Below are 27,498 nucleotides of genomic sequence, written 5' to 3'. Positions count from 1 at the left end.
ATCTGCTAGTTCACTTACAACAAACACGCAATAATACAAAAGAGGCATCATTTTAACTTTCATCTGACTCACACTCCCCAGTCCTCACTTACTCTCCACCTCCTCTTGCTCGACCTGCCTCCTTCAGGTATTTCCTTAGACACGCCTCAGGATCTGAAGAAACCAGCTCTCCGTGAATGTGCCACACTGATTTCAACTCCAATAGGACCCTACTTCTTTCACCCAGGCAGTGACCCACAGGTAGGACTCATTAGTAACCCTTTGTACAACAAGCTATAGCAATAAAACCAGAGCTAAATGGACAGGTAATTAAAAAAACAACAACAACAACAACAAACATAACAATTAGTGACAAATAAGATCTGCTTGGCTTTTTGTCTGACCATTTTTGTTTGCTTTTTTAAATCGAATGTATTTTATTCTTAAGGTTTTTTTACATCTAGAAAAGTCTTTTTTTCTAACGGCTTTGAACTGTTTCTGTACATACTTGTACTATCCTTTCCATCTTAATATATCTATATCTATAGTAACTCTTAGCTTATACACTGGAACTTTGGGCACATTTTCACTAATATGCATTATTATTATTATAATACACTCTAGCCATTCTCTGGAGTGTTCATTTGTTTATGGCCTTCGGAATACCTGGTCCCTAAATTACCCTGGAAATTTGTTTCTGGTGACTATATAACTGGATATGATGATTATTATTATTTTTATAAACTTGGTACATTTTATTACATTATTACAGAATATTTGGGCCAGACATTTATTGTGAAACAAGTGTTCTAAAGAGATGTCATTTAAAATTTGAATTCTTTCAACTCTCTCTCTCTCTCTTTCAACTCTCTCTCTTTCAACTCTCTCTCTTTCAACTCTCTCTCTCTTTCAACTCTCTCTCTCTTTCATCTCTCTCTTTCGTCTCTCTCTCTCTTTCATCTCTCTCTCTCTCTCTCTCTCTCTCTCCTTTCTCTTTTTTTTTTTTTAAAGGGACATGAAACCAAAAGCAATTTGTCATTGGCTTACCCATGTTGTCAGTTATAAACCAGTAGTGCATTACTACTCCTTCAACAAATGATACCAAGAGAATGAAACAAATTATATAATAGAAGTAAATTAGAAAGTTGTTTAAAATTGTATTCTCTATATGATTCATGAAAGAAAATTTTGGGGTTTCATGTCCCTTTAATACTCCAGACTTGTATCAATTTTATGTTAAAGTGCAAGTTCAAAGTAATTTGATATAACTCCTAATATTAACCTGATATATTTATTTCAACATTTGCATTCATATTACTTGCATACTTGTACAAAACAATGTTGTCTATATATATATTTACACTATACTGAAATCACACACCCTTTAATTTTATCCCATGGCTTTATTTGGTTGGCAATTATGACTCATTATCAGCAATTATTTTAAATATAGTATCCTCCAAATTACATGTATTTAAATCATTTTGATGCACACAGTTGCTGTATGGGTCAAACTAGGTTTGAGTAGGGAAAAAGCAAAACGTTTTTAAAGGAATATAAAACAATCCATTTCGTTGTTGTAACCCCCCCCCCTGTAAAAAGTGGGTTATACTTAATTTAAATAATTGAATATGTATTATTCATCAACTTAAAAGCATTTTACCTTTTCTTTAAAGGGACAGTCTAGGCCAAAATAAACTTTCATGATTCAGATAGAGCATGTAATTTAAAAAAAATTTCCAATTTACTTTTATCACCAATTTTGCTTTGTTCTCTTGGTATTCTTAGTTGAAAGCTTAACCTAGGAGGTTCATATGCTAATTTATTAGACCTTGAAGCCCACCTCTTTTAGATTGCATTTTAACAGTTTTTCACCACTAGAGGGTGTTAGTTCACATATTTCATATAGATAACACTGTGCTCGTGCATGTGACGTAATCTGGGAGCTGGCACTGATTGGCTAGACTGCAAGTCTGTCAAAAGAACTGAAAAAAGGGGCAGTTTGCAGAGGCTTAGATACAAGATAATCACAGAGGTTAAAAGTATATTATTATAACTGTGTTGGTTATGCAAAACTGGGAAATGGGTAATAAAGGGATTATCTATCTTTTAAAACAATAAAAATTCTGGTGTAGACTGTCCCTTTAAACTTCATTTGTGAGGGTTCATTACTTCCTGTCACTGCCTCACAGGGGGTCTGTGGTCTCTAAAGGAAGGAAAAGGAATAGCTTTTCCTTTAAAGTATTGTTAGGAGACATCTGCTCTAGCTGGATACAGTTTATTGCTCATATTCAGTAAAGGGCTTTTTGCTGCAAAAAGTACGTGATAGTAGAACTTAAAAATACACTAAACACTAAAATAAGCATAGTATTGAGATTAATGCCGCCTGCCTCTCTCTAGTCGTGGGTGCCGCCATATTGAAATCTCTCTCTCACTAAATTCCAGTGCTGACCTGTTTGCACATGTGCAGCAACTCTCCTTCAGATGCCTGCAGTGTAACCTAGGTCCTGTAATTGCAGCACCTATTATTAGAGGGAGGTGCATGAAATGTATTTAGTGCCCCTTTAAGTTCTGTAATGGTAGCTCCCTTGTCTAGCTGCAGGCAGTGGCTACACTGATAATATCTTAATTATTTTTTAGAAAGAAAACAAGTAAGTTCTTTGTTGTTTTTAACACAATCCGTGACTTTTTTTATGCTTACTTTGATTTAACATTTATTTATTTTTTTACTAATAATGCATGGTTTTATATCCATTTAAGGATGTCGATATACATAAAACCATAAGCATTAGTACTAATGTATAGAAATGTGTACGAAGATATTTGCACTCAGTGAAGGCACTGGACAAGTAGACATTTATTTATAAAGATAGATAACTGAATACAAATCAGAATTCTTTATTTAAAAATAGAATAAAACCTTTATACAACCAGATACTACACAGAGAAATAATTTAAAAAAATACAGAATTGGTGCATATTTCAGAGAAAGAATTGGCTGTGGTCAGTTTTTCTTACATTCTGTCCTGCTTGAGATGAATATATTTGTCATGTCAAGTAGGGCAGTCAGTTATTTTTTCCTAGATTTTCATATTACACATTACCATAGAAACAGTTTACAAGTTTGCTCTTCTCACATGATTTTAGCAAATTCATTCATAGTGTTATATAACATGACATATGTCACTGCACACATTAGACATACATAAGTTCTATATATTGATGCAATACAACGCTGAAATAAAATATGCATTTGATGCAACATTACCTATTTAGTTAAATTCACTCAGACTATTAGTTAGGGCTAGATCAAAATGCAAGATGACTAGATGGGCCAATTAAACAGGAAACAAGTAGCTGTGTGCATGTTTGTTTCAGAAGCCTTCAATTTGAGTGGTGGTATGCCATGTGCAGGTATTGCCTATGACCAGCCAAATAAGGAGCTGCTTACCCATGATGCTATAGTACTTGTAACTATGTCATAAAGGTACCAGTGATATAGAAATATATCCCCATAAGTGACCACTCCTACTGCAATAAAAGTTAATACTGGATCATTGACCACCTACCCTCTGATCATTATTAATCTATACAGTGACCTTGACCTTTGGCAACTAAAAAAATTAGTTTAGCTCAAGCAATATCCAACATGAATTTTACTTTGTCTATTATGCATTTATTATATGAGGGATTTAGCACATCTACATTATGCAACATGCAGTTGTTAGAGCACCCTAGACTATTGCTCGAGCAATAAAACTATAACTTTGTGCATGAAATATGAGCAAAAATAGAAGTGCTACTGATCTAGCTTGAGCAATATTATCTTGGCATAAATCGAAGAACTGGGTGAGTGCACAGATAGATGACATTTTGAGCAATTCTATCTAGGATGATTTTATGCTTGTTATTTACTAGGGTAAGTGATAATGAACATGGTGGGTGCATGCATACATTATTAGAATTTGTGCAGTTTCAAATTTTAAATATAGTTTTATGGCTAGAGATTATATTACTTGTTTTATGTATAGTCCAACATGGGGGGGGGGATCATAATCATAATTTTTAATTATTTGAAAACAAAGTATAGGATCCTACATTTTAGTATTTTGGGAAGGGTTAAAGTGTTACAGGTTGCTTTTTAAAAAAGCAAAAAAAAGTATGTTGCAATAGGGCATGACACAAAAATATCTACTTGGCCTGCTCAAAAAAACGATGTATGATGTATGATGATTCATATAGAGCATGCCATTTTAAGCCTCTTTTCTATTTACTTCTATTATCAAATTTACTTTGTTCTTTTGGTATTCTTTGTTATATATCCTCAGCAGCAATGCACTACTGGGAGATAGCTGATGATTGGTGGCTACACACGTCTCTTGTAATTGACCCACCAGATTCAGCTAGCTCTCAGTAGTGCATTGCTTTTCTAAAACTGACTAACTATGGCCTCAATCACAATCTATTGGGATTGGGGTTTTCTGGTATTTTCGGGCCAAAAAGGGTACTTTTCAGTTTGGTCAAAATAGCTGATACACACACTCGCAAATGGGTTTTCGGATCCTCAATAAGGTCTGTTTTCCCCAAGGAACCAAAAAGATCTCGGCGATCACAATAGTTTTTCGAGTCACTTTTCAAGACTGATTATGCTAATTTAATTTGACACCTCTAGACACTTAAATACATCCTTAATGCCCATTTGAGGAGTTATCAACCCTATTTAATGACTATTTCCAAATAGTGTATTATCTTGCATGTATGTTATACACTCTGAGATGACCACGCAAGTGAAAGACTCAGGAGAGCTAACTTCAGGATTTTGGATATCACGACCATGTTAACTCCCTGTCCCCATAGACTTCTATGAGGTATGTTAGAGAAAGCCTTTACATTTTATTGTTTGCGCACTTCCCCAAAGGTGCATTGGGAATACTTAAAATTCCTATTTCTTCACTGAGAAGAAATATTCTTTTTATTTTAAAATATATTTCTATATAAATCTGTATATTTTTTTGTAAAATATACATCTATACTTATATCTCTATATGAATATATACAGATATAGACAGTTCCCATAGAAGGCACTCAGAAGACTTGAGATTAAATACAAAAAGCTTTATTGATCAAAAATTCATAAAAATTCAACATTTTGCCTCTCACATGAGCCTTTGTCAAGACAAAAAATATGTCCACCACAAACCATGTTATATCATAAAATAAACTGACCTTATATAACCATAAACCCCACCCCCTTCACATGTGCAATGTCTAATTTGCACTGGGAACCTAATAATATAACATAGCAACTATGGTTGTGCTCCACTTATAATAAAGTTGTAATAAAACTTTACCTTATAAGAACCACCTTGTGTACTGTTGACACGGACAAACTCAATTGGTGTTTAATATCAGTAGAACGCTGACAATGATTATGACTCACAGTCACATGATTATTGTAAACAATTATTGCCATGGTAAGTATTGGCCTTTACGCCATATGATCTCCCACATATTTCATTACTTTATTGCACTGATCGTAGCTGGACCAAAATCTGATCATAGACCTATGATAAAAAAAGTACTACATTTAAAATAGATACCTAGCTATCAGGGACGTGCACTCATAGGAGGCAGTGCCTACCCTGCCATATGTGGCCAAAGCTTAATTAAATTTTAAATTAAAACAAAAAATATTTTCCCCCCATGTAATGCTATGGAGAGGCAGGTACAGGAACCCTTCTCTCCATTGCAGTACATGGGTCAAAGGGAAAGCTGTGCTGCAGCGCCACCTGTGTTCTGTCAATATATTAGCAGCAAAAATTGGGACCAATAGGAGGCACCCCTCTTGATGCCTCCTAGCAAGTGAAGGATATATAGAATAATCAGAAGGAGGATGCAGTGAGCAGGGTTATGTGACACAACTGGAAGCTGAGGTAACCTAAGAACAGTTTACACCAAGCAGAAGAGTAAAGCAGTATTCTACATCTCTTGTGATTCACAAATTGTGTTCAGATACAGCTCATTAACGGGGGGGGGGGGGGGGCAGTAAGTGAGCATAACCCAATACTGACAGGAAGTCAAAGGGTCAATTCAAATTTAAAACCCAGAGTTTGAAGATAAGTGTGCAGTGTCCACATTATTTAAATTAAAGTTTTTGACATTGAATATTGCTAAGCCTCCCTTTTTCATGGTTATTTGATTTAATTAGGTACAAACTCCATATATGTTATGTCTGTTCAGTCAGAGGATGCAATATCTATTTTTATTTTTCTCTGTGTCTCCATTTATTTAAAGACTGCTGTTAACTTGTAATTCACAAATCAATTGAAGGTTGTTGCATTGTGTTTTTAATATGTGCTGCTTTTATACAAGTTTATATTAATAAAAAAGGAGATAATGAGTAATTTAAAACATATATGTATTTATTGCAGTTAAATGTTTTTAGAAATAATGCCAATGTAAAGTAACTGGTTAAACACATAGTCAAAGGGAGACATTTAAAATTAAACTTTCATGATTGAGGTAGAGCATGCTATTTTAATAGACTTTTCTAGTTATTTATATTTTGAGAATTAGCATCAACTGTTACTGGCCCCATGTCAGCAAATCAAATTAGTTTTTGAAAGGAACATGAAAGTCATAATTACATTTCCATCTTTCAGATAGAAATTGCACACAAAAAATAAATAAATAAACTTTCTGTTTTACTTTTATTATTATGTACTTCATTCTTTTGGTATCCTTTGGTGTCCTTTGTTGAAGAGCATACCTAAATGGGATGTGCACGTGCGTTTCTTGAACACCATATTGCAGCAGCTGGGTTGGCAGTATTGATAACTTGTCCTTTGTGTAAAAGATGTATAGTAAATTATTTATATTTTTACAATACAGTAGTAAGTAGAGAAGAGATTGTGTATCATTCTAATTGCTTAGTAACTGGCACTGTGCCACAGAATTGTGTGAGTGTGTATGTGAGCAGAGTGTGTGTGGGTGTCAGTGAGCAGAGTATGTGTGCTTTATTCTCCAGGTAATCAATACATTTCCGTTGAGCTGGTGCTTTAGTGCAGTGTTTCTCAACAATGGTCCTAAAGTACCCCCAACAGGCCAGGTTTTCATTATAGCTGAATCAGTGCACAGGTGAAGTAATCAGCCGATCAGTAACTCAGTGGTTACTAACTTGCTCTCACCCATCACCTGATTATGTCACCTGGGCACTGGTTCAGCCCAGTGGCGGATCCAGGGGGGGGGGGTAACGGGGCAATTGCCCCCCCGAGAATATACTGAGAGAGGGCTTCCCTACAGTGGCGTCGCTACAGGGGGGCACTTGGCTCCAATGCTAGCCTCCAATTTCAGTCACAGCCTGTCACATTCCAACACAACACAAGGCAGTGGAACATGACCGGAGACAGAACAGGAGACTGGACTGGAAAGGAAGAGGGAGGAGCCAGCCAGGCGCTGTGGTGTGGTGCAGGAAGACTAGCTAGAGAGCGCGGGAAGGAGCCGAGCAGGACCGGGTCAGCAGGCAGCAAAAAAATGAAGATTTGGGGGTAAGTGAAGTCACTCTCACTCACAACAGGGACAGGGTTACTTAGGACATGGCATGATGGCAGACGGCTCACTCTCTGTAACAGACAGACCCAGATTCCACCAATAAAAAACACTTTAGCTTGGTCTCTAGAGAATCTGTAAAATACTGGCTGCTGCAAATTCCCGTGTCAACTGTCATAATGTTTTTTCCGGTATGGCTGACTTGTCAAAATCTGCAATATACATTTCACGCTTCTGCCACCTTGTCAGCCATACCGGAAAAAAACATTGACAGTTGACAGGGGACTGTATGTGCAGCAGCATTTAGTAGCCTGGTAGGTTTCTCTAGAACCCCACTGGAAATACATTTAAAATACCGTACATTGTAAAATTGTAAAATTTTAAAATACACTGTGCTGTGCTAGACAAGAGAGCTGTCTGTGTCAGATGTATAGGAAAGAGTTTTATGTGTGAGAGGGGTAGATGTGGCAATACTGAGATACTAACTACTGAATATACCTGAGGTTTAGGTATACATATACACACAGTTACACACACATGAATACACACACACACATACACACAGACACACACATACATACACACATACTTACATACACATACATAAATAGTTACACACACACATTATACATACATACACACAGTTACATACATGCATAAATACACACATTTATACTTACATATACATACATACACACATACATACATACAAACATACAGTACATACACACACAAATACATACACACACACACATAAATATACACACACATAGTTAAACACACATACATACACACACACATACATTCACAAATACACACACAGGGACTTCTAATTGTGTTTTTGAATAAGGTTAGAGCTGTACGATAGGTTAAATAAAATAGTCTGTTCTATAAACACTCATTATTTTCTGTCCGCCGCCACAAAACAATCTGGAAGTGCCCCTCCCGAGACCAGGCTCTGGATCCGCCACTAGTTCAGCCATAATTTAAACCTGCCCTGTTGGGAGTACTTGCGGCCCTCTGTACATGTGTTTCTCCGGCGTATCATATCTAGTGCCTCACCAGCCTTTGACCTCACTTCACGTCACTGCTAGCTATATGTTAATGGATTGCTCAATCAGAATAAACGGTACATATTGTGAATCACCTGAGGAATATTAACATATATTCTATAATGAACTGACCCCATGTGACCACGTTTAGGATGCATTTGGACACCACTTAGATTTCTATTTAACTGATTTCAATCAACAATAATCCTACAGGGCTTCAAACATTATGCAACTTTATGATGCTTGATGCCTACATATTTTTTTCGGCACATTTCTATATCCTCAAGCACTTTGTATTACTGCATTACATGGAACACTAGAAGTCCAATGAACCATAAATAGTATTGTCCAAAAGGCATTAAATTCAAATGGTTAGTCAATATTAACCCATTTTTTGTTTTTTAAAAATTATAAGCAGAGAGATTTTAGAATGTGTTAATCCACAGTCACCTCAGGTAACTCCTAGTAGAGTGCCCAGCCCCCTGAAACATACTCAAAGGTGACTACTTAAAAAAGGGTAATTCAATACCTGTTTGTGAGAGACAACCAGATACACCACATATGGTGTTGTGTCAGCAGGCCATTACTGGAAAAAAGTGAAAAAAACAGGCTACTTTTATAGAATACAGACAGATCCTGTGTTCAACCCCCTAGATTTAAGTGTTTTAAATCGGTATATCCATTGCAACTCCTTCAACAGTTCCTTATTCCTATCCCACCTCTCCTGAGTGTGGGGGGGGCTCTGTCACCATTGCTAGAGAGTGTCTGTTTTCAAAGAATTGTCCCACTACTGTCTGATCTGGAATGCCTATTCTCAGTGCTGATCTGATGGCACTTTTATGATTTGCCAGTCTTTCACTGAAGGTTGTGGTCGCCTTACTCACATAATTACAACCCATATGATATACACAACATGATCAGCTGTACAGGTTAGATTTTAGGGAATACAATATACTTTTGAGGAATAAGAGTGATGACATGAGGTACCTGTTAGTAGCGTTTTGCATGTGACACAATTTCCACATTTATAACATCCCTGTTTTGGTTTTGGTAGCCAGGTTTGTGGACTGTGTGAACCAACTTATTCTTTAGAATTTTTCTCCCTCTTGTATACAATTTATGGAGGTGGTTGATGATAAAAGAGTAGTGATGGATCACTTGACTAGCCACCAGTTTTTTGCAACCGTTTTTGGAATCTTGGCATCAATGGGTGAGTACATGATTAAAAAAAATTAAAGTACCATTGTACTCTTCTTTTCTTGTCCTGTTTGTTAAAGGGACAGTCAACACCAAAATTGTTGTTATCTAAAAAAAGATAGCTAATCCTTTTATTACCCATTCCCCAGCTTTGCAAAACCAACATTGTTATATTAATAAATCAAAAGGGAACGAACAATAGCATAATAACTTGTTCTATGGCTAGTTACCACCCTAGAAGCAGCCTCTTTTTGCTCAACATGTGCCTTTCACAGAGAAGAACTTTCCTGAATCATATCAGTCTGATCCTGACTTCACAGTACAGTCCAGCCCCGAAATACCAGGCAATCCCTCCCTGAAAGAGAAAAAGCAAAACCCCAGATGTAAGTTTCGGCCTATTGTGGGCCTCGTCAGTGAGGTGCAGCTATATCCCTCTAGGTACACTCGGGGCTGTACTGTACTGTGAAGTCAGGATCAGACTGATATGCTTTAGGAAATTTCTTCTCTGTGAAAGGCACATGTTGAGCAAAAAGAGGCTGCTTCTTGGGTGGTAACTAGCCACAGAACAAGCTATTATGCTATTGTTCGTTCCCAGGTTGAGCGTTTCTCTCTTTTTATTTATGCAAATTATGACACTTAGGGAAGTCTCCCTAAGTATGATGCGGGAATCCAGATGTGGACTCGTTGCTCAGTGTGCCTAGAGGGATATGGCTGCACCTCACTGACGAGGCCCACAATAGGCCCAGAACGTACATCTGGGGTTTTGCTGTTTCTCTCGTTCAGAGAGGGATTGCCTGGTATTTCGTGGCTGGACTGTACTGTGAAGTCAGGATCAGACTGATATGCTTCAGGAAAGTTCTCTGTGAAAGGCACATGTTGAGCAAAAAGAGGCTGCTTCTTGGGTGGTAACTAGCCACAGAACAAGCTATTATGCTATTGTTCGTTCCCAGGTTGAGCGCTTCTCTCTTTTTATTTATGCAAATAATGACACTTAGGGAAGTCTCCCTAAGTGTGAAGTGGGAATACAGACGTGGACCAGTTGCTCAGTGTGCCTAGAGGGATATGGCTGCACCTCACTGATGAGGCCCACAATAGGCCGAAACGTATGTCTGGGGTTTTGCTGTTTCTCTCGTTCAGAGAGGGATTACCTGGTATTTCGGGGCTGGACTGTAACATGAAGTCAGGATCAGACTGATATGTTTCAGAAAAGTTCTTCTCTGTGAAAGGCACATGTTGAGCAAAAAGAGGTGGGTGGTAACTAGCCACAGAACAAGCTATTATGCTATTCTTCGTTCCCAGGTTGAGCGCTTCTCTCTTTTTATTTATTGTTATAATAATATACTTTATAACCTTTTTTTAACTTCTAAATGTCTGCCTTTTTCTAAGCCATTAAAGACAGCCTCTTATCCCATGCTTTTTTATTAGATTTTCACAACAGGGGAGTGCTGGTTCATGTGAGCCATATAGATAGGCTGATCATATTGTCACTTTAAAAAGGACAGACGAAATGTGGAAGCCAAGTGCTGCGCCCACTCTGTGATAGCATTGGAACTTCCTGTGTTGTTTTTTAAAGGATTTAAATAAAATGTTGCTTTTTTATAAATTGGAAGGAGCGGATTGTATTTCTTCTACAGTGTATCAGTTTCGAGTTGATCCACTCCGGCTTACAGCAGACTGCCACACTGCCCTGCTACGATGCTATACTCCTCCCCCGAGAAGTGACGTCATCTGAGTGACTGTGAGTCTGGATCGGCGTGTCACTTTTTGTAGATTGCCGAGACGCTGAGAATGGTGAGAGGGTGAAGCAACTGCCTGCAGACCATAGAAACACTGAGCCCCTCTGCACTGTAGCGTTCAATCGAGCAAGGACTGATATTGCTGAATGGCGCCCAGAACAGGGTAAGAGAGTACCAAGGGTACCTTACTGGGAGACTATTGAGTTCCAGGGAGAACAGTCTGGGGAGTGAGAGCATATTTAAGTGGTAGTGGAACTCATTGGAGGAAATAGATGTGATCTATTGAAAGTATTATCCTACCACTCTTAATCCTCTATTATAATTGCTTTTTTCTAAGCTATTAAAGACAGGCTCTTATCACATGCTTTTTTATTAGCTTTTCACAACAGGGAGTACTAGTTTATGTGAGCCATATAGATAACATTGTGCTAAAGCCTGTTGCTTGTGGCAGACACTGCACAAATTGGATAAAATGCAAGTCAATAGATAATAAATAAAAAGTCATGTGATCAGGGGGCTGTCAGAAAAGGCTTAGACAAGAGGTAATCAAAGAGGAAAAAAAAGTGTATTAATATAACCATGTTGACTGTGTAAAACTGGGGAATGGGTAATAAACTGATTATCTATCTTTTTAACCAATAAAAAAACTTTGGGGCATATCTATCCATACGGAGCTTGAAGCCCTGTGTTTCTGGTGAGCCTTCAGGCTCGCCAGAAACACCAGTTATGAAGCAGCGGTCTAAAGACCGCTGCTCCATATCCTGTCCGCCTGCTCTGAGGAGGCGGAGAGACATCGAGTATGATCGGGTTGATTGACACCCCCCTGCTGCCGGCCGAATGTCCGCGAATCTGCAGGGGGCGGCATTGCACCAGCAGCTCACAAGAGCTGCTGGTGCAATGCTGAATACGGAGAGCGTATTGCTCTCCGCATTCAGCGAGGTCTGTCGGACCTGATCCGCACTGTCCGATCAGGTCCAACAGACCTTTGTTAAATAGGCCCCTTTGTGTTGACTGTCCCTTTAAATCTCTGTGTTGGATCAGATACTTCCAATAGGACCTCTTCCAATATATACACATACACACACTTTGGAGCCCTTCCCAGTCAAACACCTTGCCATATACAATATCCTTTTAAAAATATATTTATCAATATAAATTAAATATTTGTATTAAAATATGTATATATGTGTGTAATACTCTATTTTAATATGTTTTAGATGTTTTTGTAATTTTTTTTTTTTTTTAACCCATACACTTTACTTTAGGTCTCAAGTGGCGCTAATGTTTCTAGCGCTTTTTGGTCTTTTCCTCAAGCATAACCCATAACTTTCAACTGTTAATAACAGCACTATTTAGCTCGGTTGCAATATCTATTGAAAGTAATGGGTGTGCTAGAGCAATGTCGGCCGCCCTAAACCTTCTCTAGTAAATCTGATTTGCCATGGACTTGTAATATCAAGTTGCGCGCCAATATTTAGCGTGGTGCAGCAATAAAGCATATCACTACCCACACTATAATTAGCGCGCCACTTGTAATCTGAGCCTTAATCGGAAAGCAAAAAGCGTTTTTGGAGCAAATTCACAAAAGATTACGATTGGTCTCTGTGCAATAATAAAATTCTCTAACATATTAGAGCACTTTCTTTTTGTTCTTTTTAGGTCTCTTTAAATTTGTTTGAATGCTACAAGTGTAAAAGACTAAAGCTGCCTCACCCTCTGTGAAAACAAAGGGATTGTTATAATTTGTAAAATGTGTGTGGCGGTCTTTCAAAATGAAAAGAAAAAAACACAACAGTTATACTCCTGATCTAAACAAATACAACAACAAACTGTAAATGATTCTATCAACAGAGAATGGCAGATACATTTACAGTTGTTATCCTGTGTGTGTGTGTGTGGGGGGGGTTATGTGGTTGCTTTTTTGTATGCTTTGTGATTTTGTTACCAACCTTCAGCTCTTTGTTATAAGAAACAAAATATGCTTTGAGACATAAGCATTATTATAAAGGCTGGGTTCTATTTTTTTTAACCAACCAGTTTTTTCACAAGAACTTATGTATAAATGGTATGTAAAGGCACAATGAAGGTGTTGAGTCATGCAGGAAAAGTTTAAATTAAAGGGATATGAAACCCACATTTTTTTCTTTCATAATTCAGATACAGCATGCAATTTTAAACAACTTTCCTAATTTCTATCATCTAGTTTTTTTTTTTATCGCTTGGTATCCTTTGTTGAAAAGCATATCTAGATAGGCTCAGGAGCTGCTAATTGGTGGCTGCACATGTATTGGCTCATTCTTCTGCATTGCTGTTTCTTTAACAAAAGATACTAAGAGAAGGAAGCAAAATAGATAATAGAAGTAAATTGGAAAGTTGTTTAAATTTGTACTGTCTATCTAAATCACGAAGAAGAAAAAAAAAATGGGTTTCATGTAACCATTAATGAATTATTATTTATCCAAGTAGAAGAATATAAATAAGTCTGATTCCTGTTAAACAAAAATCTAAATGAAATATTTATTAAATCACACCAATTTATTTTATGGTATTTAAAAGGTTCTTGAAACACCAATTTTATTCTTTCATGATTTCAGACAGAAAATACATTTTAAACAACTTTTCTATTTACTTCTATTATCAAATTTGCTTTTCGTCTTGGGTATCGATTGCTGAAGGAAAATAAATGCATAAACTACTAAACTAGCTGAACACATTGGGTGAGCAAATAACAAGAGGCAGATATGTGCAGCCACCAATCAGCAGCTATCTCTCAGTAGCATATCACTGCTACAGAGCCTACCTAGGTGTGCTTTTCAACAAAGAATACCAAGAGTATGAAGCAAATTAGAAAAAAAAGAAGTAAAATGGAAAATGATGTAAAATTATTTAAAATTGCATGTTCTATCATGAAAGATTTTTTTTCAGCTTCTATACCTCAACACATTACAATTATGTTAAAGAAAGAAGTAAGGGGCAGTAAAGGGGATCAAATCACTTCTGTTTACGTATGGCAGCCAAAAGGTAAAATTATTCATTTGTATGTTACCTGCAGCCAAGGGGTAAAATGATTGTGCAGTTGTGCAAAATATAAATAGCGGGACCAAGAGCAGTGGCTAAGGTAGAGCTTTGTTTTTGTGAGGGGGGGGGGGCATTGTGTGACACTACATACTATTACATACCACTATATATATTTTTTTAAACACATTACTTTAGATTGAAGAAAAAAATACATATATATACACACACACACTATCTCTGGCTATTATAATGCATTGCTTTTGATTCTTTCTCTTATTAAAGGGACATAAAACCTCACATTTTTGTTTCATAATTCAGACAAAAGTAAAATAGAAAGTTGTTTAAAATTGTATCTTATACAGTATTATCAAATTTAAATTTCTTGATATCCTTTGTTGAAAAGGAGTGTGCACGTGTCTCCAGCACTATATGACAGCTGTCTAATGTAAAGTTATACATTAGCACTAGAGCACTAGATGGAAGCACTTTTTCCTGCCCTGTAGTGCTCCAGAAATGTGCACGCTACCTATCTAAAACAAAGCTAATTTGATTTTAAAACTGTATGCTTTGTCTGGATTATAAAAGACAACAACATGGGTTTCATGTCCCTTTAATTTTGAGTTTGCTGTCCCTTTATCATTTTTTTTTTTTGCAAGATAAAATATCTTAACTTGTAAATATAGTATTTCCTGAACTAGGAAGCACCAGAAAGTACTGCAATTTGTGTTAAAGGGAAAGTGTAGTCAAAATTAAACTTTCATGATTCAGATAGGGCATGTCATTTTAAACAACTTTCCAATTTACTTTTATCATCAAATTTGCTTTGTTCTCTTCCACATTCTTTGTGGAAAGCTAAACCTAGGAAGGCTCATATGCTAATTTCTAAGCCGTTGAACTGCCTCTTATCTCAGTGCATTTTGACCGTTTTTGACAGTTAGACACTGCTAGTTCATGTGCGTCATATAGATAACACACTAGTTCATGTGTGCTCATTGGCTAAAATACAAGTTTGTAAATAGCACTGAGATAAGGGGGCAGTCTGCAGGGGCTTAGATGCTGGGGAATTGGTAATAAAGGGATTATTTATCTTTTTAAACAATAAATATTTTCAAGTAGACTGTCCCTTTAATCTATGTCTAGCAAACTGGCTCTGCAAGTTACTGAAATTCTATACCTAATTTTCTGGCTGCTGTTCTATCACACAAATGTTTCTATATCAGTAAGAGACAAATACTTAGTTACTCCTTTCCTTGCCAAAAAGGATGTCTTCCACGTCAAGTACAGGCATGAGCAAACATACTGCAATGTGGCACTTAAACATTCCACAATGAACTGATGTTTCAGACCAGATAAAGGCAGAAACATGATTTATTGTAAAGGAGGAGATAAAACATTTTTTTACAAAAAACTATTAGGTTCCTTAAAAAAATAGGCAACGTTAAAGGGTTATACCTGATGCAAGGAGAGGACCACCTCAAAGATTATGCAGGTAACAAGCAAACTTTATTGTAAGTCTATACAAACATACAGGGTACATTCAAGCTCAGGAGGGAGTTAGAAACAAGCAAAACGTCAGACGCGTTTCCTGCACGTAGGAACTTCATCAGGGGCCCCTGATGAAGGCATATTACGCGATAGCAAATATTTTCACCGCAAGGATTGATAAGAGACTCATATTATAAGAACACATGTTGTATATGTTTACAGTGGCAAACAGTTCGGGAGAAAAAAGCAGAGCCGAATTGTTTGTATCAACACAGATATACGTCAACAGTGTGTGAGTCCCGCATTTCTATGTATAAGTTGCAATTTTTGTTGTGTGTCCTTAAAAAAAAAAAAATGTACAGGGACACCAGTAAACATATAATAGAATGTGTTTTTTGTACTAAGTCTGAATAAAAAAAGGGAATCATTTTTTAAACCAGCTAAAAGGATACAAAACACCAATAAAAAATGTTATGATTCAGACAGAGCAAACAATTTTAAAAAAAAGTTTCAAATTTACTTCTATCATTATAATTTGTTAGTTCCCATGGTATTTTTTTATGGAAGAAATACCTAGATAGGTTTCTGGTACACTACATGACAGGAAATAGTGCTGCCATATAGTGCTCTTAAAAATCTATATCATTCTTGCAAAACTGCGGCCATATAGTGCTGCAGACATGTGCACACTCTTGAGCTTAAATCCCTGCTTTTCAACAAAAGATAATAAGGGAACAAAGACAATGTCCATACAGAAGTAAATTAGAAAGTTGTTTAAAATGGAATGCTCTATCCGAATCGCGAAGAAAAAAAAAAAGTTTCATGTCTCTTTAATTATCCCATTAGTGATGGTTTAAAACAGAGAATACTTTGAGGTTAGTTTGTAGGCATAGAGACAAATTATTTTCCAAAAATGACTGTCATAAAATCAAATTAAATACATAAAGTAAATAAAGATTCATCTTGTTATAGCAACCTGTAAAAATGCTCTGAGCACATGAAGCATATAATTACTCCAGCCTCTGTATTTTGTAGACCAAGAACATTTATTTTCTGATTCAATTTTCATTCTGAATATTCAGAGAAATAAATTTTCCTGTATATTTGTGGGCTGCACTATTTGGTATTTGTTTAGCTTAAAATTATAATAATTAAATATTTACATTTGTTTTCATTAAAGAAAATGTAAATGTTTTAAAGCTACAGATGAAAAAATCTTCTGTAGCAACAATACCCTAACATGCTCTAGAGAGCGAGCTAACCCGTTTCTCTCCTTCCCAGAGCCACGGCCGCGGTAACTGGAGGCTTGGGGGCAGATTTATCATTGTCTGTCTGACATGATACGCATTAGCATATCATGTCCGACAGACATCGCTGACTGCTGACAGCATACGGTGTCGGCATTTAACATTGCACAAGCAGTTCTGGTGAACTGCTTGTGCAATGCCGCCCCCTGCAGATTCGCGGACAACCGGCCGCTAGCAGGGGGTTACAATCAACCCGATCATATAGGATCGGGCGGATTGCAGACTGCAGCCTCAGAGGCAACGGACCAGTTATGAAGCAGCGGTCTTAAGACGTGGAAACAGGGGCATCAGGGCCTATTCGGCCCTTGATAAATAGGCCCCTTAGTGTGCTTAGCTCCTAGGTCCTGCCCTAAAGTTAGTGCAGATCCTGGGAGCTGTGCACACTAAGCCTTATGATAGCGCGGCCGGGGCTCTGGCAATAAGAGGAGTATGTTAGCGCGCTCTCCAGAGCACATTAGGGTATTATACCCCTAAAAAGTAATTTAAAGGAAATGAATGAATACTGATAGATTTCATCAGTATTTTTTTTTTCTTTAAATGTTGCTGTTTTTTCTTTAAGAATGTGCATTTGTAACTAAAGAAAATCACATCCCTAGTATTTTTTGTCCCATAAAGGCAATACAGAAACATTAAAGATACATACACACATCCTTATGGCTTTGTAGCAGGTTCAATGTCTACTATTACTGTTAGCATCCCCAATACACACATGCTTTTTGGCACACAAAAAAGAATTGCCAATACTCATTGATTGTGTCCAATCAAAAGCACAATGGGGGACCCTAGGCAAGCCCTGCTACTATGTGACTGTCACTCAGCTTTCCTCCTCTCTTCTCTGTCCAGGTTTCTTTCCTGACCTCCTCCTCCACCAGTTTATTGACTGCTGCTTAAGAACAAGAAGTAAAAAAAAATTATTTGCAAATTACACAAACATAACCAAATGAGAAAAAAACATTAATATGTATTGTATCATATATAGGGTTGGCAGCTGTCCTCCACAAAAATGCTGGACAATATGTAGGTTCCCCTTAAAGCTCTGCTATAGCCCCCCCCCCCCCCACACACACACACACTTTTGATCATACTATGTATATTTTACTCCTTGGCTGCCAGTAACATACAAATACATTATTTTACCTATTTGGTTGCCAGTAATCCAAAACAGTAAGGATGTTATCACATTGACTGACCCTCACTTCTTTTTGCTCCATATTTGTAAATCATTGAGACATAAAGGGGCCTTTTACATTCATCTAACACCCAGGAACTTTAAAAACTGGATATTGAAATGTCCAGTATTTTTGTGAAGCTTTTACTGGAGAGCCTGTAAAATACTGAACTGTTCAGTTGTATATTGTAAACCCGTCAATCCTAATCATGACATACAGAGACACACACACAGCATTCCTATATAGCCAAGAGTAGCACCCCCACCAAAGACCCATTCCTTCACTTCCTATCCTAGGCTTCATTGTAAGGCAGGGGAATGGACACTCAAGGAAACATAATTAAATATTAAACCATTTATTGTAAAATGAAGAAAGCAAAAAATCAAAACAAAAAAAAAATATTTCTCCACAAGAGAGCATGATAGTTAATAAATGATGATGACCAATATAGATTAAACCATATTGGATATGGATTAAACCATATGCATAGTGGGGCTATATAAATATCACCCTGGTGCTATAAAAAATAGATTAATGATATTTGCATGTATTCTCTTTTTCATATCATGAGCAGGCACATTTACACTTACTTGCTTACTCACTCAAGTCAATGATTTCAAAAATATTGCATATTTACTACATAATTTATTTTGGGATATTAGGTAAATTCCTTGAAGAGCAAAATGCCCTCAAAATAGTACATTCCCAATAGTATAAAAATGCTTTAAAGGTACAGTCTAGTCAGAATTAAACGTTCATGATTCAGATAGTCCATGTACATTTTAAACAACTTTCCAATTTACTTTTATCATCAAATTTGCTTTGTACTCTTGGTATTCTTAGTTGAAAGCTAAACCTAGGTAGGCTCATATGCTAATTTGTAAGCCCTTGAAGGCCGCCATTTATCTCAGTGCATTTAATAGATTTTCACAGCTAGAGGGCATTAGTTCATGTGTGCCATATAGATAACATTGTGCTCACGCCCGTGGAGTTACTAATGAGAGGGTACCGATTGGCTAATAAGGGGGTGAAAAGAACTGAAATAAGGGGGTAAGGTAATCACCGAGGTAAAAAGTATATTAAAGGGACAGTCTAAATCAGAATTTTTATTGTTTAAAAAAATAGATAATCTCTTTATTACCCATTCCCCAGTTTTGCATAACCAACAAAGTTATATTAATATACTTTTTACCTCTGTGATTACCTTGTATCTAAGCCTCTGCAAACTGCTGCCTTATTTCATTTCTTTTAACAGACTTGCATTTTAGCCAATCAGTGCTGACTCTTAGGTAACTCCACGGGCATGAGCATAATGTTATCTATATGGCACACATAAACTAACATCCTCTAGTTGTGGAAAAAATGCCAAAATGCATTCAAATAAGAGGCGGCCTTCAAGGGCTAAGAAATTAGCATTTGATTCTACCTAGGTTTAGCTTTCAACAAAAAACACCAAAAGACAAAGCAAAATTGATGATAAAAGTAAATTAGAAAGTTGTTTAAAATGACATGCCCTATCTGAATCATGAAAGTTTATTTTCGACTAGACTGTCTTTATAACATAACCGTGTTGGTTATGCAAAACTGGGGAATGGGAAATAAAGGGATTATCTATCTTTATGAACAAATACAAATTCTGGAGTAGACTGGTCCTTTAACTGTCTGTAGCACTTTAAAAAAATAGTTTAACAGTTATATTAACTATGATGGTAGTCTCAGTGATACATGCTAATGTGCTGACATCACAGAAACATGTAGGACGTCACTTTTACCTTCACACGTGGACAGTAACATACCAAAAGTAAGTCACATGCTGAAAACAAATTAATCACAAATTTGGCATCCAGGTAGCAAACCTGTTAATTAAGGAAGACAATTTACATTTATATGTCATTTTCTTACAAACCAGATGTGTTCTGTATTAATTCATTGATTTAAAGCACCGGTATTCAAACCTGTCCTCGGGCATCCATAACATGCCGGACTTTATAGATATCTGAACTGGAGCTCAGGTGAAATAATAAACTGATTAGTAACCATGGTTATTTTAGCTGCTCTCACCCAAGGCAATCCTGAAAATCTGGCCTGTGAGGGAGGCCTGAGAACAGGTTTGAAAACCATTGATTTAAAGTTGTACTTTGTTAATAATACTCTAAACATTTAAACACAATGGGTCAGATGATGGAAAGTTTGCCAGCATGAACAGAAATTACAATTAATTAATTGCCTTTATCAAATTATTTGATGGACTTCACAGTACTGACAAGGTCTCTTAGATAATCTTGCCAGGGCAGAGAGCTTTAGATCATCAGGACCTTGATTACATGTATATGCCCTCATATGTTGTTTACTTAAAAAGTGACAGTAAATCCTAGTGTTTGTGAAATTCTATGATTTACCAGTGCAATAAATAAAGGGGACTAAATGCTGAGAGCTCCTTTATTTGTCTGCAGTGTTCGCCATGCTTAGCGCCTCAGGCCTCCCACGGCAGAACGTTATTTTGCAGTAAGATGATGTTAGCCAATAGCATGCTAGCTATCCAGCATAATGCCAGCTGGCCCACATGGCTATTGGCTAAGAGGTGGAAATGTCACCTTTCACTGAAGAAATCAAGCACATCATCATGCTTCAACCACCTCCTAAGGAGGCAAAGTTTAAAAGTTGAGGTATGTGTGAAGTGGAAGGGGTATTTATAGACTTTTTAGGTTTGGGGAACTTTGCCTCCTCCTTATAGGAATGTATATCCCATACGTAACAGCTCATGGACTCTCGCCACCTATACAAAAGCAAATAGCATTCTGCCGTGGGTAGCCTGAGGAGCTCAGCATGGCAAACACTGCAGGCAAATAAAGGAGCTTTCAGCATGAAGTATTTTATACTTCATCACTGAAAGTCCCCTTTATTTGTTGCACTGGTAAATCCTAGCATTTCTCAAACACTAGGATTTACTATCACTTTAAAAAGTAGTAGCTTTGTTATAAATTACTGTAAATTTAAATGGCTTATTAATTCACTCTGAATTTGTGTAAAAAGAAGAAATTGAGTATTGCTGAACTTGGGTTATTTGCAAAGCATGTTAAATGAGCACATTTTATATATACAGCTAAAAGGGATTTGCTAATTTCTAAGCCCTTAAGGTCCACCTCTTAAAGGGACACTGTACCCAAATTTTTTCTTTCGTGATTCAGATTGAGCATGAAATTTTAAGCAACTTTCTAATTTACTCCTATTATCACATTTACTTCATTCTCTTGGTATCATTATTTGAAATGCAAGAATGTAAGTTTAGATGCCGGCCCATTTTTGTGAACAATCTGGGTTGTCCTTGCTGATTGGTGAATAAATTCATCCACCAATCAAAAAGTGCTGTCCAGAGTACTGAACCCAAAAAAAGATTAGATGCCTTCTTTTTCAAATAAAGATAACAAAGAAAAAATGATAATAGGAGAAAATAAGAAAGTTGCTTAAAATTGCATGCTCTTTCTGAATTACAAAAGAAAAAATTTGGGTTCAGTGTCCCTTTAACTCAGTGTATTTTAACAATTTTTCTACACCTAGACAGCGCTAGTTCATGTGTTCCATATAGATAACATTGTGCTTACTGCCAAGGAGTTATTTATGAGTCAACACTGATTGGCAAGTTTGTCAAAAGAACTGAAATAAGGGGGAAGTCTGCAGAGGCTTAGATACAAGGTAATCACAGAGGTAAAAAGTATATAACCGTGTTGATTATGCAAAACTTGGTAATGAGTAATATTAAAACAAAAATCCATGAGTAGACTGTCCCTTTAAATATATATACAATATCTTGCTCAAGGAACATTCAGTCTTTGTAAATAGAAGTAACTGCATAAATATATTGGAAAGTTTAAGGGTTGCTTTTAGTATGGTTGAAATGTTCAGAGGTATTAAAGGAATTTTGCAGGGCAACATTTATCTTGCGTTTAAAACAGAACTATTTATGGAACTGAGCCTCCAAGTGTTGGACTTGGGCATAGCAAACTAGAAATATCAACTCTTATGCACCGTATTTGTTGAGCAGGTCTATCTTCTAATCAATCCATAAATGCTATGCTTTTCTGTTTCTTAGTAACACCTTTTCCCTTATTTAAGTTTCTTCTGATTCTTATTCACTCTGAGTACCATAAAACTGAATCATTATTTGTATTTTGTTTAGATATTTGACATATCGTAATATAGAACATGTGCTAATTATGCTCAACTAGTAGGTTAGTTAAGTGCTTCGTATCCCAATATAGAGAGTCATCATAAAAGCAATGACCTTAACAATCTGGCCTATTTATAGCTATAGCACTAAATTATATGGCACAGATTCATAGTCACATGTCATGTAATTCTTTAAGAATCTTACTGTAACCACACAACTTATGAGTTGGCAATAGGAGACATTTGACCAATGCAACTGAAAGCAAAGCCTATGGTATACCTTGTGTTGACAAAAAGCATTTTTGAATTTTAATAACTATTCACGAATGAGTCAATAGATAATGCTACAGCAATCAAAATAGTGGAGTAAAAAAAGAGACCTTTGAAGCTAGTATGGTTATGTAGTTAGACATTATTGGAGACCTAATGTAGATATAGGAAATTTAGGGTTTAAATATGATAGAATAATCCAGCCAAACTACTCTTCAGGTACTCTTAAACAGCAAATAATTTTTTTATTTTTTTATTTTGTTTTACATATTAAAGACTGGGTCTAGAAAAAATATAGAAGGGGTGAATGGTGTTTTCTCAAGATGTATAGGCATTATATAAAACACTTCAGCTTAATGGGATACTAAACCCAGTTTTTTTCTTTCATGATTCAGATAGAGCATGCAGTTTTAAGCAACTTTCTAATTTACTCCTATTATCAATTTTTCTAAGTTCCCTTGGTATCTTTATTTGAAAAGAAGGAATGTAAGCTAAAGATCCGGACAATTTTTGGTACAGCACCCTGGATAGCACTTGCTGATTGGTGATTACATTTAGCTACCAATCAGCAAGTGCTACCCAGGTTCCGAACATAAAATGGGCTGGCTACTAAGCTTTCATTCCTGCTTTTCAAATAAAAATACCAAGAGAACGGAGAAAAATTAATAATAGGAGTAAATTAGAAAGTTGCTTAAAAATGCATGCTCTATCTGAATTATGAAAGCATTTTTTTTGGTTTAGTGTCCCTTTAACTACAACGCTATTAGGATGTTCCATGCCATCCGAAAAGCAATGGGCTTAAACGTCCTAACTTTGCTGCATACTGCTCTATTTTGAAAATAAAAAGTGGTTAATCCGACTGGGGGACGTGGTTAGCAATGCAGACAGTTCCCAGGAGTCAATCAGAGCCATTTTTTAAGTACATGATCACAGCAACGATCATGTGCTTCATTTTCCTTTTTTAAGTTTAAGATCGTCCTAAAGGGGTAAGCAAGCTTTCTTGATGAAGAATATAATGTAATTTTCACAATAGGTAGGAAAAATTAGAATGGACAACCAAAAAATTCATGCCATATAATATGTCATTTAAAAAGCATTTAAAAAAATATTAACATTTATACTGTTTATGTTTATCATTGGTAACTGTTTGCCATTAGGGTTCTATTAATTGTAAACATTATAAAATGTAATGTACAGATTTCATTTTTTTTTTACTTGAACAGGATTATCTTGGGCTCTAATTTTTCTATTTATTTTTTTTTAGGTAAATTTCCACCATGGATTGGAAAACATTCCAAGGATTACTCAGTGGTGTGAATAAGTACTCTACAGCATTTGGGCGCCTATGGCTCTCTGTTGTCTTTGTGTTTCGTGTTCTTGTCTACGTGGTGGCAGCAGAAAAAGTATGGGGAGATGAGCAGAAAGATTTTGACTGTAACACTCGGCAGCCTGGTTGCACCAATGTCTGCTATGATTTCTATTTTCCTATTTCTCACATCCGACTCTGGGCACTACAGCTTATATTTGTAACCTGCCCATCCCTCTTGGTCATTATGCATGTGGCTTATAGGGAGGACAGAGAGAAAAAGAACAAACTAAAAAATGGAGAAAACTGCTCCAAGCTGTACTCAAACACAGGCAAAAAGCATGGTGGCTTGTGGTGGACCTACCTATTAAGTCTCTTTTTTAAGACCGGCATTGAGATCACCTTCCTTTATATTCTGCACAGAATATGGGATAGTTTTGATATCCCACGTCTTGTAAAATGTAACGATGTGGCCCCTTGTCCTAACATTGTGGATTGCTACATTGCCCGACCCACTGAGAAAAGGGTCTTCACCTACTTTATGGTAGCAGCTTCTGGTCTCTGCATCATCCTCAGTGTCTGTGAGATTTTCTACCTCATATTCAAGAGGGTAGTAAACTCCATTAGCAAGTATAAGAAGTCAAGTAACCACTCTGTAACCTACAGTAAAGCTTCTACCTGCCAGTGCCATATTCGACTAGAAAGCATGGATAAAAATCCAATGAACAAAACTATAGATGACATAAGAGTATCTGCACCCAACTTGACATCCATATAAACAAAACTATTGGCTTTTTAATTCATGGACATAATGTGTATTAAGGGACAAGGCCAAACTGTTAATCTATTAGCTCGCTTTTCTATACTGCTATGTCATCAAAGGGGGGTGCTGAGTAAACAAGTATGCTGATAAAGACACAGCTGATCATACCTCTCAATGCTGCCGGACATCATGCTCCCAATGTTTACAAAATAGAACTCTGAGTTATGACAGTCTCAGAAGATCAAAAGAAAGCTTGATGGACATTGCAAAGGAAAATCACACTAATACAGCACACTGGGTGAAAATTATAACAAGTGGACTCAGTTTATCTTTTCCTTGAGTAAAGACTTTTTTTAGTCCACAGATTTTCATTTGATAGTTTGTTCAAGGTTACTGAAACCTATCAACCAGTTAAAAAGAGACTTAAATAGCAACTGCCTTCTGATTACCTGTATTTTACTCTTTGGAGCTATGGAGCTCTACTGTATTTTTTGGTTTTGTTTGTTTTGGGTTTTTTTTGTTTTGTTTTTTGAAAGGTTGGAATGAAATCTGGTCAGGAGACAATGGCAAGTTTCTCAGTTGATTTATCATATTATTGGTGATCTGTGACAGACCCACCTATATACACAGATTGCACAAACTACTGATCATGGATCTTCTAACCAAGTACTAGTCAGATGATACTGCCAGCTATTACAACTGGACATGACATAACCATAGCATATAAATAAATTCAATATTTTGCAACATGTAATGTATAGTTAGGGTACGAAACAGTACTTGTAAAACCTATGTAGTCATGATTCTCCAATTGTTTGCTAGCTATATAGACTAGGTTGGTTTAACATAAGTATTCCTAAATAAAATTCCAAGACATGCTTGTATGTGCCCTGCTGATAATAAAAGATCAGCTCCTCACTGGCAAAGATAATTTCCTCAGATCCATTGGCGGACAGAGGCGCATCTCCACATCTAGGTGCATATAAAGAAATTGTTAATATCAGTTTATGGTAGTCCCTATTTGCACACAAACAAATCAGTCGTATGGCAATCCCATGTGATCATGTAAGAGTATACATAATATTAAAGGGCCACTAAACTTCTATTCTATCTTTCTTTCATGATTTAGATAGAACATACAAATTTAAACAACATTACAATTTACTTCTATTATTTATTGTATTCATTTTTTAGATATCCTTATTTGAAGAAAAAGCAATGCACATGGGTGAGCCAATCACATGAGGCTTCTATGTTCAGCAACCAATCAGCAGCTACTGAGCATATCTAGATATGCTTTTCAGCAAAGAATATCAAGAGAATAACACAAATTAGATCATAGAAGTAAATTAGAAAGATGTTTAAAAATGCATTCTCTTTCTAAATCATGAAAGAAAAAATGTGGGTGTCATGTCCCTTTAAGCAAATTTATATTTTTATACAGGAATAAGTGCATTATAAAATGTACTAACATATTCACTGCCATATATATCACCTACTTACTGCCAAGATAACTGAAGGACAAAATGAAACCATTAAAGGGATGTCATTTTTTTATATTTTTGTATGGTATAAATATCAGCAATTAAGCTCTGTGTACAAAATAAATGTTATATTTTCATAGCAAAAATTGCTGTTTTGAGATTTACTAGCAGTCAAGAGATACACCCCTTGAAAAACCTCTTCATTGGCCTTATATGGTCTCCATTGCTTTGCCATATATTAAAGGTATATAACAAGTCAGTAGTATGCTGGAACTGAGATCAGCATCATGTGCGCCCACTTGCATGCTAGAGGTGCTGATCTCAGTGCCAACAAAGGCACTGATTGACAAATATGTTCTGTGAGCTGTGCACACAAAGCTGAAGTAGCATTAAAAAAAAAGTGCTAAAGAATAAAAAAAAAATGGAATGCACTTTGCATTGCAAAATACCTTGCAATAGTATACTGGGGTTGTAAAACCACAGCACACTATTGATTTCTATATGACTTTAAAGTTACATGTAAATAAGGCCCGCACTGAGAAAACCAATCACTGTAACATGGTGCGGGGAAGTGAACTACATCATACCTATGCATTTAGTATGCACTGGCGCCCTTTTAATGGGCGTGAACAAAATACAATTTTTAGAGGTAGAAATAAAGAAAAGGGCAATATAAATATTTTTTTTTGCATTGCTTTTTTCATATAAGCTCAATTAAAGCATTTAATTTTGAGTTTAATGTCTCTTCAAAGAAAATAAACCAATGTTAGATAATAGATAATATAGGCATTATCTTTTGTCGTCATATTAAAAAAAATGTTGCAAATGAAAAGTAATATTGAATTAATATTCCTTGTAATTAATATCAACTGGTACTTTCTATTCCAGGGAAATGATTAAAAATGGAGGTACTTATAGAGATTTTTGTATATCAAAGAAGCACATCTCAGCCGCACCTGTATTTATTATTTATGTATAATTGTATATTTTATTAAAATGTCAGTTTTTCTATATATA

General features: G+C 36.3%; 1 protein-coding gene across 2 annotated transcripts; it reads left to right on the top strand.

Annotated features, from left to right (window-relative positions):
* Window positions 1-134: 134 nt before the first annotated feature.
* On the top strand, window positions 135-27,498 carry LOC128653747 (gap junction beta-3 protein-like). Of its 2 annotated transcripts, none has more exons than XM_053707213.1 (2): window positions 135-240; window positions 24,193-27,498. In XM_053707213.1, exon 2 carries the CDS (start codon window positions 24,206-24,208, stop codon window positions 25,010-25,012), a length of 807 nt encoding a protein of 268 aa, XP_053563188.1. In that variant the 5' UTR covers window positions 135-240; window positions 24,193-24,205; the 3' UTR covers window positions 25,013-27,498. The 2 variants fall into 2 exon arrangements, with proteins under 2 accessions (XP_053563188.1, XP_053563189.1); XM_053707214.1 differs by having other exon boundaries at window positions 197-305.

This window comes from Bombina bombina, chromosome 3 (genome assembly GCF_027579735.1).
Source record: "Bombina bombina isolate aBomBom1 chromosome 3, aBomBom1.pri, whole genome shotgun sequence".
Taxonomy (NCBI): Eukaryota; Metazoa; Chordata; class Amphibia; order Anura; family Bombinatoridae; genus Bombina; species Bombina bombina.
This window is presented reverse-complemented; position numbering and strand designations above follow the sequence as displayed.

What these genes read in the sequence shown, in the direction of transcription:
- LOC128653747 (XM_053707213.1), top strand. Translation starts at nt 24,206, where the DNA reads ATGGATTGGAAAACATTCCAAGGATTACTCAGTGGTGTGAATAAGTAC.